Consider the following 17,626-nt stretch of genomic DNA (forward strand, 5'->3'; position numbering starts at 1 on the left):
CTCTCCACTAATTTAACATTATTTATATATTTCATATGACTTTAAAGTTTAGCACCATTTTACATTAGGTGGAACGTTTTCATTCATATTATCGATTCTAAAAGCTATCGTATTGATTTTAATTATTTATTGGCCATTATTTAGAATTTTAGTTATCGGTATTTTCAAACTCCACTGTCAGTTGACATGGAGTTGAATTTATTTCTGTCTTTTTGTTTCTGCATTAGTTATTTAGATATGTCATATGACAGTAAAATAAAAATAATAAAAGTGTCCGTAGTGATGAAGCTTAGCTATTTTTATGTATTGTAATTGATTGAAATTTCTAAATGTTCTCATTAAGTCATTGTTTTACTATTTTACATTAAGTGGAAAGTTTTTGAACACATTATTGATTTTAATAACTACTTACTATAATTAGTTATCAACCATGTTTTTTCTATTTTAAGTATCGGTATAGGCAAAATCTGCTAGTGGTCGACCTCTACGTATCTATTAAATGTATGGATCTTTCAGACTATTCTTCCTATAGTGTCATAATTTAATCATTATCATACGTATCATGCATATCATAATATGCATGCATGCATAAGCGCAGGCTGAAGTGCTGCGGTAAAGTCATGTGTGAGGCATCTATGCGGCAGAGTCCCATCATGCATTGTGATTCCAGCAGTCTCTTTGTCCCTCTGTTCTGGTGTTTGGGAACATCTCATGAGTTCACTCCATCGCCCCCTTGTGGCTCTGACAGGATTGCTGCATTTGGAAGGAAGACTTACAGTTAAATACCTTTTAATCACTTTGCCGATGCGTTTATCTGACGTAACATCCAGTAATCTTATTACAGAGATCCTCCTGGAGTAATCGGGGTTGCATGGCTTTCGTAAGGCCAATAGTTCATGAGGGATCCCTTTGAGTGATTTCAGCCTACAATGTACCTTGCTTAGATCTTTATTCTCTATGCCAACCTCTATGCCGTTAGCATTCTACCATATTTCTAATCCTTTTTTTTGGTGTATATAACATTGTATGCATAAACTGCACAGATAATGATTGCTACATTTGCCAAAATGTGCAGTATATGTTTGTAGCACACTACGTGGAATATCTCACACTTAATCTTCCATTTCCAATGTGGCGGATAAACCATTATTGTTCCTTTGCTGATTGAACTTCCAAAAGTAAGACATTTTACACAAAATTGGATTAAAGTGCAAAATAACCTTTCTGAGATGAAATAACTAGGCTCCACGTGCTGAAGTAAAGATGCAATAGACGGTATTGTATTGTATGCAAGTTTTCCTATCCATTCAATTGTAATCCATAATTCTGATTATGCAATTTTAACATTTTGAAATCTTTTTGCACTGCCAAATGTTAAAACATTTAGCATTTCTATGCATCATATTACAGTTCAAGATATTTATCATATTATATATAACGGCATATTCTTCGAATACAGTATTTATATTTATTTTTTGTAGTTACTTTTTTAAAAATATATATATTTTGAATGTTTACTTTTTTAATAGACTTACAAGTAAGTCTTTATTGCCATTAGAGAAGAATATATAAATGTCGAATAAAGCGCATTTAGTATATTACTGTCTTTTATACAACACCAAATCCTATATGTGACCCTGGACCACAAAAGCAGTCTGAGGTCGCTGGGGTATGTTTGTTGCAATAAGCCAAAAATACATTGTATGGGTCAAAATTATCAATTTTTCTTTTATGCTAAAAATCATTAGAATATTAAGTAAAGATCATGCTCCATGAAGATATTTTGTAAATTTCCTACTGTAAATATATCAAAACTTAATTTTTGATTAGTACTTGCATTGCTAAGAGCTTCATTTGGACAACTTTAAAGGCGATTTTTCTCTATTAAAATTTTTTGGCACCCTCAGATTCCAGATTTTGAAATAGTTGTATCTCAGCCAAATATTGTCCGATCATAACAAACCATACGTCAATGAGAAGCTTATTTATTCACCTTTCAGATGACGTATGAATCTCAATTTCTCAAATTGACACTTAAGACTGGTTTTGTGGTCCGGGGTCACACATTAGGTAGCTAGCTAGCTAGTTTGGTCAATTTAGCTTCACTAACCTGGGGAAATTTCAATGCTCAATTCAGCACCTTCTTGCTTCAGGATTGTGGATAGTGTAGCCAATTGAACTCGGTATTAAAATCAATGGTTTCTACAGTAGATCTGTCCTTTTGTTGACTAGTATTTTTACTTCTGGAGCCCTACTTTTGGGGTTTGTTAATGCAGGTTTACTGATGGACTGTGAGTGGAGGAGAGGAGAATCTGGGGGATTTTTGGAGATAAAAGATGTGGCCACACAATAGTGACGCATGTGTGTAACTCTTCTTGTGTTGTGTTTGTTTGGGACAGTGCTGCTGGTGAAGCAGGCCTGGCCCCAGACGGCATCTGCTCCGGGGGCCGCAGAAGGCTCCTATGACCTGGCCATGGACGCTGGCTCAGAGAGCAGGCAGTACCAGGCCTCATCTACAGCATTCAGTAAATATCATTACTATACTCTACTGTAACTGCTGTGTGTTCCTTGTGACTCTATAACACACAAACACACACCCTTTCCCCGCACTGCATCTGAAGAACACTTGCCCTCATTGTTCTGTTTCCCCCGAGCGCACACACACAAACACACCGTTTTGACGCTGCACGATTTGATCACATAATGACTTTCATGCATGCTGTGTAAACACACTTTACAACAAGTTCTGTTCCAAAACCTAGTGAGCTGCCCTGCTGCCTACTGCTTACATAGGCAACTATAAGGCAGCATCCGAAGTCAAAATGAAACTTTTTTTTTTTTTTTTTTTTTTTACTGGATGTGATTTTTCTGTATTTATTTTGATTTCCATATTTTCAGACCTGAAGTATGACCCATATGAATTTTGTAATTACCAAAAAAAAGCTTTGTTTATTATTATTATTATTATTATGTTAAATAATAATATTAATAATAATAATAGTGATTTTTAATGTTCAATTTTATTTTATTGCACAATAGAATTATTGCAATAGTAATCTATTTATTTTTGATAATTGATTTGTTAAATATTAAAATATATAATAAAAATATTATTTTGAATAATTATTATGCCTATTAATTAACATTTCTTATTTTATATTTATTTTGACTGGCATGAAGTGCTCTGGAGTCTCAATTCATAATTGTTTGCAATAAAATTTGACATTAGTATATAAAATAGATATGCTTTGTAGATAGATATATAAGATTTATATTGTTTTTATATAAATATATTTATAATTGTCATTTTTCCGCTTTGCCAGTTTGAATGATTTTTCACAATGCATTCTGGGATTGTCCTCACCGCAAAAGATAATGCTATAGTAATTTGGTCAAAAAAGCAAATCATTGATATAATTAATAGTTTTATTAATATATATTTGTTTTTAATTTTAAAGTTTTCGTAATTTTGTGGTGTGGTTTTGTCATTTCTGTTAGTTTTATCATTTTATTTTAGTTTATTTTACATCAACTAAATGAACATGAACTAGCTGAAATGTAATAAGCTGAAGTATTTTATATTTTAACGTTTCAAGTAACAGAAATGTTTTTATGGATTTAGCCAACACTGAAAAGCAACATTTTCTTTTGTGTCAGATTGTGCTGATACGGTCTTAAAATGCTGTCTAGGTAGGCGGCTCACTAGGGTTTGTGATGGGTGATATCTCACATTGCATAATGTAGTCATACAGTCTGAGATCTAAGGTTTCATTCTCACTGTAGACAGTCAGCAGGGCTTTTGGACTTGGATTGCAGCATTAAATGAGTGTTGCGGGATTGAATTAGACCAATTGAATGGCTCAGCTTGACTAAAGAGAGTTGAATCCGGTGTGTTGCATCAGTGGTGGTTAAACGTGTAGAAATGACTGACAGAATTTCTTGGATATGTAGGGAATCTGTTAGTGTGTTGTGTAACTAATAACGCCTCAAGCAATGCATTCCCATTTGTGCAGCTGATGTGACATTCATGTGCATTTTTTACAACTTGTCAACAATCCTCCAATAAAAGCCAGATGGTGTGTGTAGAAAAGAGAAAGTCTGTCCGTGTGTGTTTGCTTGTTCAATATGTGATATTTCTGACTTGAAAGGGTGTGTGTGTGTTTGCACTTCATATGTGGCACACTTGTAGAATTGCAGCACACTCCCTCCTTACAACTCTAGTGTGCTTTACTGTTGCTCACCAGAATGGGGCGACATGGAGGTTTTGGAAATCCAACCGGAGACATGTGCGAGTGTAAAAAAACATTTTTTAGACATACTTGTTCATTCGATTGTTGTTTAGCATATGCCTGCTTGACCTGACACTCTCTCTCCGTCTCGTTCTGTATTTCAGGATATACTGCAGGAACGCCTTATAAAGTGCCCCCTACTCAGACCAATGGAGCCCCTCCGCCGTATTCCCCGTCTCCTAACCCCTACCAGGCGGCCATGTACCCCATTAGAAGTGCCTATCCCCAGCAGAACCTCTATGCTCAGGTAAGACCCTAATCTGACCCGGAACAAACTGGAATTACACCACAGTCCATGATTAGTCTAATGTTTTGTTGTGTTTTGACTACTTTTCTTGACCTGAAATGACGTCATCTAGGTCAAACCATATGCAAGCATTGTAAAATCTTGTTAATATTTAATGCATTTGTGCAATAAAGATGACAGCAGTAATATGAAACAATGATTCAAATAACAGTGAAATCAATTCCCAGTTAATAAAATAATAATTTTTTTCCTTATAGAATATTTTTACCCAAATAAATCACATTAAAAGACTGTTTGAGTATCAAAAAAATACTTTTGAGTAATAAATATGCTAGTCATTTAGTACAGTATTATTCATAGTATGCATTAATATATTGAATTAGTTTTATTTTTGTATTTTCACGTTTAATTTTAGTTTTTGTCTGCATTTTTTCTGCTTTCTGTAGTTTTTTTTTTTCTTTTAAATACTTATATTTATTTTTAATTTATTTTAGTTTCTTGAGTGCTACAACTCAAACAGTTAAGTTTATTTCAGCTTATTTCTAATTTTCATTTAGTTTAGGTTTTTCATATAATATTTATTTTTTATTTCAGCTTTATTTGAAAGATCAAAAATGTTTTCTAATAGTTTACTATGGTACTGCATCTGATATAGTAATTTGATTGCAGTAAATGATAAAATAATGTGGTTTAGGATCTAAAAGTATCACTAGAGTCATTTTGGTTGCTTGATGTTTTGTAGTCAACTTAGACCCTTTATTTGCCACACAACCTGTTATTTCCTGTTATTGTGTTTCATTACCTGTGTCCTGTCCTGTTACTGTCCTTCTGTTGCACTGTGGAGCTTCTGTCACTATAACAAATTCCTTGTATGTGTAAACATACTTAAAGCTCATTCTGATTCTGATTCTGAACCAGGATTTTTTCCCATAACACCCAGCATCAAAACACAGTGAATCACCCCTTACAGGTTTTGAACCTTGAGCCTTTCAGCTCTGCATCACTGGTCTTTTGTAATTTGAGTTGGTTTTGTTCTCAGGGTGCTTATTACACACAGCCAGTGTACGCCGCCCAGCCTCATGTAATCCACCACACCACCGTGGTCCAGCCCAACAGCATCCCCTCTGCCATCTATCCCGCTCCTGTACCCGCGCCCCGCTCCAACGGCATGGCCATGGGCATGGTGGCCGGAACAACGATGGCCATGTCTGCCGGTGAGACGCTCAAAAATGAGAATATTGTTGAAGCTAAGAAATTATATTTAAACATGTCAAATTAATGTATACTTGAATGTGTATTAAAAATACAGCTACTGATATGCGACTCTTCTACGTCAACGGTAGGTATCTTGTATATATACACACATATATACATACATACATGCATACATACATAGTTTTAAAATTAAAATAAAAAATTATTTTATAATGAAAAAATATATTAAAATGTTTTGCAATTTATATAATCACTGTTTTTAATACACTTTTAGATAATTAACTAGATTTATTTCAATGCAACTGCTGCCATCTCTTTAACACTCTGTTACGAACTTTTGTTACGAAAGAGGATTAGGGCCAAGCAGTAATAAAAAAATAAAACCGTCTCGAGATTAAAGTCGTTAAATTTCAAGAAAAAAGTCTAGAATAAATGTTGAGATTAAACTCAGGAAATTTCGATAAGAAAGTCGTTGTTTCGAGATAAAACTCGTTAAATTTCAAAATAAAAAGTCGGTAAATTGCGAGGAAAAAAAGTTGAGATAAAATGTTGAGAATAAACTCATTAAATTATGAGAAAAAAGTTGTTAAATTTCGAGAAAAAAGTCAAAATAAAAAGTTGAGAATAAACTCATTAAATTTAGAAAAAAACAACGTTAAATTTAGAGGAAAAATAGACTCGTTTCATATTCATTTCATCTCGTTGCATAACGTTATTCTGCGTCTGCAGTGGCGGAGGTTGGAGAGTAATGCACTGGGGGGTAGCGTATGATACGATCGACGGGGTTCGAGTCCGTCTTTTGCTAAACTCGCTTTTCTTCCTTTTCTCATCACATATCAAATCGGAAAAGTGGAAATCAATTGCTTAATGAGTGTTTAATAATAATGTATTAATTAGGGGTAGGCAGGCTATAGGGAGGGCTTTGTTGTCCCAATAAGGCAGCATCCATTTAATAATTTCAATATTAAATTTCATTAATTAAAATCAATGATATTAGTGCATCCTGTTAATGTACTACAATACTGAGGTGCAAATAGTATCTGCCACTATTTATAAGCATAAATAGCATCTAATTAGCTACTATGTACACTTATTGCAAAGATCTGCTACTTTTACATAACGTAAATAGAATGGCTGTTTTCACTTTGTGTAAATGGCACATATCTAAAATTCTGCTGTTGTCAATTAGAGTAAATAGTACATATAACTATTTTCACTTTAAATAGCATCTAAGACGGGTGTATTTCTCAACTTTTTTTCTCGTAATTTAACGACTTTAATCCCAAGATGGTTTTATTTTTTTATTGTTGCTTGGCCCTAATCCTCTTCTGTACTATGTTTAAATATATATATATTGTTTTTATTATATATATCTAAATATATTTTGGGGAATTTTAGAATGAAAAATGTATTAAAATTATGTATAATATTTATAAAATAAATGTTTGAATTTATTAATAAAATTTATTACAAGTAATAAATCACAATAAAACACTATATATAATTGTGTGTGCATAAGTATATACATATATAAATATTAGGGCTGTCAATTTAACACGTTAACTTAATTAGTTATGAAAAAATAACGCAATTAAAATATTTTAACGCACTGGCCCCGCCCCCAGACTTGTACATCATCTTAAATTTAATTCAGTTGACTGTTGACAAATATGATGCAGGGCAATAACTCCATAAATGCAGTTATGCCCTAAAATTCAAGATATTGTGGCAAAAAAATGCCACTGTTTGAGTTTGTCTGATTTATGATAAGCGATATCACACGAGTGCTGTTTTTGTCACGAATGGCACAAGTTTTTTAGTGTGATTTTATACAATAGTTCAGTAAATAAGAAGTTAATATTGTGCTAAATTTTAAACACAATATTAGATGCTTTTGCTCAATTTGCCAATGAAAATATTACCTATAAAGCCACTGCAGAACTGTTGTGCAATTGTGAAAAACATTGCAGTGTTTAGTTTCTGAATGAATCCTCGTTTTGAACGAATCGTGTGAACCAATGATTGAAAGAGAGAGCCGTTTACTTAAAGGGGTCATATGATGTTTCTAAAAAGAACATTATTTTGTGTATTTGGTGTAATGCAATGTTTACGTGGTTCGAGGTTCAAAAAACACGTTATTTTCCACATACTGTACATTATTGTTGCTCCTCTATGCTCCGCCTTTCTTAAACGCGCCGATTTTTACAAAACTCATCGTTCTGAGAAAGAAAGTGTGCTCTGATTGGCCAGCTATCCAGTGCATTGTGATTGGCTGAATACCTCAAGCGTGTGACGGAAATGTTACGCCTCTTACCATGTTGTGATGCCATGTCCCGGCACGATGAGACTAAAACAATGAAACCCACTATAAACTAGGCATTTGTTGCATTCATAATTACTGATTATAATGACTCATATGGTCTTTTTACGTGTTGCACCACGCCGCGTAAACATAACACCATGTCTGCTTTTGTGATCGTAGAAACGTCAAACAAGCACTACTCTACACTGCTCAAAACTTGCATTTGAATAGTCCGTAGCAAATTCTTTAAATACCGAAACATACTTGCAGTGAGTCAGAACCACCAGACTGTCCTTGCAACGTTGGAATTGCCTCACTTTATAGCATTCGTAGTGTTCAGGCTACTCTTCCAGAATCAGGAAACAGTCCTCCGTAAAATGTGCTGCACACACTCGAATATTTGCGTTGTACTGTTCTGGCCAAACAAAGTACTTTCGCTTTCACAATGAAACACACAGCGTCTCCATGAAATGGCGGCGGCAACAACAATATTGCAGCAAGAATCACTCCGGTCTTTCTTTGCGTGTACGTTTGGGCGGTGTTTTGCAAATCTTCCCACACCGTGACATAGACATGTGGGGGCGTGTTTGAATGAGCCATTTTAGGAGGGCGTCTTAACTTTTAGTAAGAATATCTCTTTGGGTTTGAGACTTTAATCTTTGCAACTTTACAGATCTTATATGCACAAACAGCTTGTAACACTCCACAAACAAAGGAAAACATGAAATCGCATCATATGACCTCTTTAATTCCTGAATGAATCAGCTGTTTGAACAAATCGAATGAATAAATGACTCAAAGACATTTTGCTGGAGGTTTCAGTAATAATAAAAATAAAAAACATGTAATGGGATAATTCACCAAAAAAAAAAAATTAAATCTGTCATCGTTTACCCTTGTCGTTTCAAACCTGAATGACTTACTTACTTTTGTGGAACATAAAAGAAGGTATTTTGAAGACTGTTGCTAACAAAGCTGTTTTGGTTACCAATGACTTTCACTGCATGAACAAAAAATACTGACATGTTTCTTAAATTATCTTCTTTTGTTCCATAGTTTATATTAGGACGTTATAGCCTAAATATTTGTGTGTAATACATTTTATGTTGAATCAAGTCAAATATTTCTTTCTAAAGCTACTATTTGTAATGTCAACTTGATACTTTCTCATTTAGAACAATAATAGCTTTAAATAATCTTTTGTGGGTATTTTCACAGGCAAATTTAGTTTGCGATTAATTAGATTAAAAATTGTAATCGACCGACAGCCCTAATAAATATACATACATGCATACATATGCAAATGATTGCATTTTTGGTTAAATATAAATACATATTTAAAATAAGAAAATCCTTAAGTTTCAGCAGAATGTATAGAAATTGTATATTAAAAATTAATATTAATATTTTATATAATATAAAACAATTATCATTTATAAGAGCTATTTAAATGTATTAATATTGTAAAAAAAATTGGTTTATTAATTAGATTTATTAAAAATGACATCATCTGGCATATATAGTCTGTCTTAGTTCAGCAGTAAAGCAACACAGTATTATTCTTATGTCCGTTCCAGGGCTTCATTTTGATTTAAAAAATGACCCTTGAATCTCTCCCAACAGGAACGCTGCTGACCACCCCTCAGCACACTCAGATCGGAGGACACCCCGTCACCGTGCCAACGTACCGACCCCAAGGAACACCTGGGTACAGCTACGTGCCACCTCACTGGTAGAGCCCACCTGCCAATCATGTGAGTTCCCACCCACAAGACTAATTCATTCACCCAGCGCAGAGCGATCTCTGACTTCATCTCGTTTTCTCTCTCTCTCCTTCACAGATCTGGAGTCAAACATTGTATGCAACTACTCAAGTCTTACATCGGCGCTCTGTGCTCAACAGTGAGGCGCTACGTCTGTTTGCAAGAACAAAAAGATAAAAAAGTGCAAGGGTCACTTTATGCATTCTTACGTGTTTTTGTAAAAGCTGCTTTTTTATCTTTTTATTTAATTTTGATTTTTTTTTTTTTTTTCTCATTTTTTTGGGATGATGTTCTTGCATTAGGTTATTTTAATTCTTCATTGTTCCATAGTTATTCTATAAGAACTCCAGAATGATTTCGATCAATCACGGCCCGTCTTTGTGTTCAGTATAAACGCTGGTGTGTAGGAATGTACCGACGCAATATCAGCACCACTCGGATCATAATCATCCACTTATGCTGCCAAATTTGATAACCTTTAGATATTAGCACAGGGTCCGTTTTCTTTTTATTTACAGCAGAGTTTCAGTTCAGCCTTCCCAAAGCGCTTGGGAATCGATCAAGGATATTTAATTTCTCCCTCATTTCGTTCTGTCATCAATAACAAGGGTGTCTTCCAGCTTGTAGCTGTTCATGTAGATTTGTAAGGAATATATCATTAGTAAGGCAGTGCAAACGTGGTTTAACCTTCATTAGGATATCGAGTACATACAGTAATCTTAGTTATTCACTAAATAGAGAACGTTCGAGTGAGCCGGTTACTATATTAGCTTATGTGTCAGGATAGCGTAAGCTTCGAAACTATAACGATTTATGCGATTTATAAAAATGTGTGCGCATGGGTGCTCTGGCGGCATGCGCTCACGGTGAATATTGAGGGAAAAAAATGTATCAGTGGCACTTAGCTGGAGCCTCTGGGTGCGATGTCGTCCCGCGGGCATCGACACGTGTGCCAACTTTGAGGCCAGACAGGACGGACCCTACTCTGACGGAACGATTAGGATCGCATCCGGTTCAAAGGGACTTTGCGGCATCGTAGATAGCACTAAAAGCAAAAAAAACAAAAACATTTCCAATCAGCTCCAGGTCTAGAGTGTGTCTGACCCCTGGTCCTCTGTGAATCCTTGGGCCTTTAAGCCCGTAGTTGCACAGATTTTAGGCGTAGGAATGGAGTTGTTCAATGCAATAATACGAACGGCCTGCTTGAATGGCTTTTAATTGTAATTTACAGCATTTTTAGAGAGAGATAACGAGAGAATTTTGATTTCCTATCCCAAGGCCTTGCCTGTATCCATGAATAGTGTACTCAGACATGACATATCAAGTATTCTATGAAATCTTATCATACCGAAGCATTGCACATTGACAAATAGACGTAACTTAATAACCAATTATACGGTACACTCTCATATTTAATGATGTAATTAAGAAAATCAAGCATTTACTCTGCAAACCATTAGTCTTGGTGATGTCTCTGGAAGTAATATTATTGTCAGTACAGAACAGTATCACTCTTTTCGTTGTTTTGTTGGCTAAGCGACCACTATTGCGATATATAGTACACTCAAAAGTGGGAAGAAGCGATTCTCTGATCTTATGTGAAAGTCATAACGTCTAGTAATGCATGTGTCATGCGGGTGAATGCAGTATAGTGTAATCAGATGGAAACTATGCCCTTGCGAAGCATGGTTGCATCATGTTGAATTGCAGCTTCTGGATTGCTTTTAATAATACATTTACATTACAGCACATTCCCTTTGGTATTTTTCGTTAAAGTAAAGGGAGAGAGTGAGAGCGCAGAGTGACTCATGAATCTCATGGAATATATATGTATATAAAATCACACAAATTAAGTGAAGCCGCTTTTTTTTTTTTTTTTTTTTTTTTTTTAAAACAATATTTTTACAAATTCTCATGACTATAAAACATCCTGTAGTTTATTTCATTGTTATTTGTATTACTCTAAATAGTGATTCTTTTTAGAATCTCTGCAATATAGTGTTTTTTTAACAATATTTTTCATTTACATCATCCAAGGCAGTACAACAAATATTATCATGATTCATGGATAATTTATCTACATTTCAAGAGGAAATTGTCATAAAAAGAATAATTAAAAATAAAATAACAATTAAAAAATCTAAAATAGGCTTCATTTTCTTTATGCAATACACACACACACACACACACACACATGCATGCATGCATACCTTGACCGGTTCCATGAGATTCATCTGAAAGCTACTGTAACTTCATTGCAGTATAATAATTTTCCAAAAGCGAGTCAAAAGACCTTTGGTATTTGTCTAACGATGGAATTTTATTCACATGGTGTCTTTAATTAGTAATGCAAATCAGTCAAACCAGCTCATTTGTTGATTATTGAATGCGAATCTCATAATTCACAGCATGTTCACATACTCTGTCTCTGTTTTGATGACATTTTCCTGCGCTCTGTGCCCTACTCTTTCCTTTTCTGGTCTTATACAGTATTATATCAAGCAGTGAACTATATTTTCTGTCTTTGCATAAGTTTGCATCACAAGACTTGATTGATGCATTTAATCACTGTAGTCGACATATGACACTGAACTCTAGGACTAGAGTGACCTGTTACACTGCAAAATGAATAAAGGGTTTTGATTCTGAAATAGAGGACGTTACCATCCACTCTGACATGTAATGTAGGCGCTTTTTACGTAAGTGTTATTTAAAGTTTTAATTAATGATTGATGTTCATTTTTCTTATATAGGAGATCTTTATAGTTGATCTGGAGTGGAGTGATACAGTCCATGTGGTTGAGAGGCATTTCAGAGCACAAGCCTTCAAAGGGTTTCCTCTTCTTCTACATGCATTTCCCCAATCTGTCTTTCTCTTCTTCTTTTTCTTTTCTTTTCAAGGCGGACAGAGTTCAGCAATTCTGCAACTACGGTTAAAAATTAGATATGAGCAAATATGTTGAAGTTACAGGCATGTAGGACATTTTAATGCAGCGTCATCATGAATTTAAAGGGACAGATCATCCAAAAATGAAACATTGTGAGGAAAATTTTTTGGATGAATTATTCCTTTAATCAGTTGTATCAATGCTCAGATGTTTTCTTGCTCCCCTCACATTATTCCAGCGAGGGTTTTTGATGTGTTTCTCCCATTTTAAAAATAAAGTGATTAATTTTCCGTGTGAAATCAGGTGGTCTTTTCAGGGTGTTTTTTCACCCGGTCGTGGTGTGGAAGAGGCTTCGGTTTCCTGTTATTTTTTTTTGGTTTTTCCCTGTTTGGATCGTTTTGATGTAGCTATTGCAAACCCATGCACTGTTCTATTCTTTGGTTACGGGGCATCGATCAAAGGATTGTTTACTAGCGCCCGTGATGCATGCAGCGGGGTATTAGCTCTAGTGAAGTCAGTGTCACGTCACCGGTATGTAAAGGTATTTCTAAAGTAATTGTGGCACTGCTTTCATGCTCTTGCTGAAAACCTGTGATATGTACCATAGGCTTTGACGCAAACAAACGAGGGGTTGCTATTTCACGCTACTGTTTAGGAAAACAGCTATTTGTGTTTGACCCGTATGGAGAATAAGACTTTGTTGTTTGCATTCTAAATGTAAAGCAAAAAGGGGAAAGTCTTCCAGAATTTATCTCCCTTCAGTGAGTGTTCAAGAGCCCTTGCCCCATAGTATGTATGACGCACCACTGCACGGTTCTGGCAGCACGGAGATCTCGTTCCTGCGAGGTTCTGGCAGGTCCGAACGTGTTTTCGTCAGTGTGGTCCAGACCGTGCCGTTCCACCGTTTGAGCAAGGAGACCCACATCAGGCTTGTGAAATGAAGTGTAAAACTGTTTTTATTATTTTGGGGGTTTTTTTTATTGTTTTTTTGTTTTGAAGATCAGTTAGTGATCTTTGTGACATAATTAAGCCAAGTTTGTAATTGTATAATATTTACTGTAAGATGTAGAACATTCAATAACTATTAAAATCTTTCCAAAAAAAAGTTGTTTTTTCCTGCCACACACTCGGTCATATAATTCTGATGATGGATTGACGGGTTCTTTTTTGTCTTGTCAATTAAATTTAATGTCAAATGGTCAAATTATTATTAAAAGAAAGATTATTATAAATAACTGTTAAACCCTAAATAATGGGAAGAGGCTTCTATTCACTGCAAGGTATGTATAAGGGTCTTAAAAATATATTTCATCATGATATTTGCCCTATTTTAAATTCTTATTATCCAATGAAAGGTTAGATTTTTGTGAATTGTTTAAATAAAAGATCAAAAGGATTAACAGTGCAGATTAATTTTCACCGCCTCCTTTGATCATATTTACCAAGGGTGCCAATATTTTTGCCCATGACTGTATACACACATTATATATATATATACACCTCTGTTAATCAATTTGCACTGCCTAATAGCTGCTCGCATAAAATTGTACTACGTGTACTGCGTTAAGCTAATTGAGACTCGTCATAGCACTTGCATATCTTTGCTCTTTTGTTGATTTTGATCGCTTCCATTGCTTTGGATAAAACCGTGTGCTAACTGGCTAAATGTAAATATATATGTATAATTCAGCTGAAATATAATTGTTTTGCTGAAATAGAGACCCTTTGTAATATAAATGTCCTTACTGACACTTGATCGATTTAATGCTTTCTTCTTTAAAAAATAAAAAATACAAATCTTACTGACCCCAAACTTTTGAACGGGAGCATATAAGCTTTCTATTTCAGATAAATGCTGTACTTTTTAACTTTCTATTCATCAAAGAATCCTGAAAATACATAAAACTATTGGAGGAAATAGTTTTCAACCAGCCAGCAAACCAGTTTTGAATAACTTGAAAAATGATTTAGATTAAACCATTAGTCTGAAAAGCTGAACAGCTGCTGTCAAAAAAAACTAACTTCAATTATTCTTAATGGGACAGTTCACCTAAAACTGAAAAATCTGTCATTAATTCCAAACCTTCATTTTCAGAACACAAATGAAGATATTTTGATGAAATCTGAGAGCTGCAGCAATGCAAATGAAATGTTCCCAAGCCCAGAAACATAAGGATATCATTAAAATTGTCTATGGGACATCAGTGTTTCAACTAATTTTCCAAAGCAACGAGTATTTTTGTGTGTGCAAAGAAAACACAAATAACTTTATTCAACAATTCTTCTCTAAAATCATGTCTTCTGCCATTATCGAGAGTACACATGGACTGTTTTACAGATGCCTTAGCTCTGTTTCTGGGTCTGGGAACATTTGCTTTGCTGTCTGGTCAGAGAGCTCTCAGATTTCATCAAAAATATCTTAATTTGTCTTCCAATGATGAACAAAGGTCTTACAGGTTTGGGACGACATCAGGGTGAGTAATTAATGGCATGATTTTTCATTTTTGTGTGAACTATCCCTTTAAATCTTTAATCATTTAAATGTACTTCACTCATATTTTAGAAGCAGACACCAGACATTGTTTTGCAACAAACCCTGAAATGTGAATGAATCTCTTCAAGCTGTTCAAGTGTCAGCAAGTTTTTTTTTCTGCATTTGGAAACAGTGGATATACTCATCCCAGCACGTGGAGTCATGTTTCCTACATTCCCAGAGACTTCCGGTGACAGCGGAGACCAGGTGCGGATGTAACATCTACAGTTTAGTATAGTTCACAGACTACTTCCAATATAACTGCAACCTTTTCATAAGAAACATTTACGCATGTCAAAAACTAATAGTACATTGAGAAAGACAAGATTATAATATTGAATTTAATTCAGTCAGTTTGGGGAAATGGTTTTGCTTCAATATTTCTTAGTGCTTAATAGTTTACCTTTAGTCAGTAGTAGTTCTTAACTGTCAAGAACATTGTGTTAAAAAGCAACAGTGGAGTATATAGATATATGAAATAAGCCACTAGAATATATGTAAAAGCTGATATATCAATATGTCTGCAAACCACTGCTTAAGTGCATATTTAAAAAGAAAAAAGGTCACATTTTTATGTAACCACAGTTGAACAACTTCACAGTCATGATTAAATGTATTGGTTCAGTATCTAGCCACAGGGTGAGCATCTGTCATTCTGTCATTTAGAGATGGAATTTCAGACAAACTAAAGTGTTTAAAAAAATAATAATAAAATCATGTATCATGCCTTTTTTCCTGAACATTTCTAGTGAAGAAGTTTCGATCGGGCAGAAAGTTAACTTTATTAAGAATACAGTGAATCACTTGTGTTCAAACAAATATAGCATGTTATAATTACGCTCTTATGAGAGCTCTGTTTACTTTACCCCCATAGTTGTTTTTCCAGTGAAATTTTAGAGGACTATTGTTATTATTATTCAGTCTGTCCCAAAAACGCTGTTAGAGGTAATTTCTGGGTAAATTTAGAAAGGAGGTAACGGTCATTTGTGTTGCGTGTGTCCATTTCCTGCCCTAATCACCCCAGTCATCCCAGCTGCATGCTCCCGGTAATCCAATTAACCTAATTAATTAGTATTAGTACATGTGTGCAGAATCATACAGGCATTCTCTGTTGTCAGCTGGGGATCATGATCACAGACCCAACACCGGACATCAGATAGAGATGGTTTCAACCATTTTCATATGCTTCCTTTGGAGGTCTCAAACCACACAGATTGAGGTTTTGAAGGCATTTCAAGAGCTCTGGGGCCCATAATCCAGCCCTGCCCTGGACGGAAATGTCTGTTAGATCTTAACAGGCGCTTACTTAGGTCTGATGTTACGAAGAACCTGAACTTCTGCATCCCACTCAACATGGCTGGAACATGAGCCATTAATGCACATGCTCCGACATGTTCAGTGTAGGCAATGTGATGCGTTTCCCAATCCCATTCCTTTTTTGTTTTTCCCTTACTCACTACTATGACAGACATGGAAAGAAAAAGAAATGAAAATGAGCCCAGATTTGAAATCACCTGTACAAAATAGAGGAAATAATGGTCTAATCACCAATAATTATGGGGTTTTTGACCTAGACCCTTCACCATATACTCTTAAAAATAAAGGTTCTTAATTGGAATCTATGGTTCCATGAAGAACCTTTACCATTCATTATACTTAAAAAATAAAAAATAGGTTTAGGCAGAGATGCCATAATAGAACTATTTTTGAATTCCACAAAGAACTTTCAGTGCTCAGTTCCTAAAATAACCTTTTTTGTGTGTGTAAAGAACATTCTGTTAATCTAAAGAACCTTTTTCCACTACAATGTATTGTTTGTGGAATAGAAAGATTCCATCGATTCCAAGATTCCTTTTTTAAAGTTCTTCAAGGAACCATAGATGGCAAGTATTTAAAGAGTGCATAGTCGAAAAAGGTTCTTTAGATTGTTAAATTGTTCTTCAGATTAAGAAAATGTTCTGTTGAACTGTTCACTGACAGGTTCTTTGGAGAATCAAGTTTTTTTCTATGACATTGCTACGAAAACACCTTTATTTTAATAGTATAACAGTGTACTATATCAGCTATTATATTTCTGAATCATGCATTTCAAATATCACTGATCTACAACCAGCATCAAAGCCCCTCACTGAAGCCCCTCAGGCTATATGCTGTACCCAACACACTGGTGTTTTTCTGTCTCAGCCTGTGTAAAATGGTAAATAGAATAAAAGCATATCTCATGTCTGATGCTGAAAACCAAGGACACATAGCAGTTATATAAATAAAGACTGCATTTATTTTTCATATAGTTTTATGAATAAAATGTAAATCCAGTATCATTGCATTTTATTGAACTTGTTCACTTGAATCTGCAATGTGAAACCTCTTCCAGTTAAACTGAGCATTA

General features: G+C 34.8%; 1 protein-coding gene across 7 annotated transcripts in view; it reads left to right on the forward strand.

Annotated features, from left to right (window-relative positions):
• Positions 1-13,801, forward strand: part of LOC306888406 (protein FAM168A-like) — a 45,060-nt gene extending 31,259 nt beyond the window's left edge. For 2 of the 7 annotated variants that reach the window (XM_079446673.1, XM_079446671.1), the window contains 5 exons: positions 2,400-2,525; positions 4,394-4,536; positions 5,576-5,750; positions 9,677-9,807; positions 9,895-13,801. In XM_079446673.1, the coding sequence (XP_079302799.1) occupies positions 2,400-2,525; positions 4,394-4,536; positions 5,576-5,750; positions 9,677-9,789 (557 nt within the window). In that variant the 3' untranslated portion in view covers positions 9,790-9,807; positions 9,895-13,801. Of the gene's footprint in view, positions 1-2,399; positions 2,526-4,393; positions 4,537-5,575; positions 5,751-5,845; positions 5,876-9,676; positions 9,808-9,894 lie in introns of all 7 variants that reach the window. The other 5 variants (XM_079446670.1, XM_079446672.1, XM_079446674.1 and 2 more) reach the window with 5 other exon arrangements.
• The last annotated feature ends 3,825 nt before the right edge of the window (positions 13,802-17,626 follow it).

Source organism: Barbus barbus (genome assembly GCF_936440315.1).
Source record: "Barbus barbus genome assembly, chromosome: 22".
Lineage (NCBI taxonomy): Eukaryota > Metazoa > Chordata > Actinopteri > Cypriniformes > Cyprinidae > Barbus > Barbus barbus.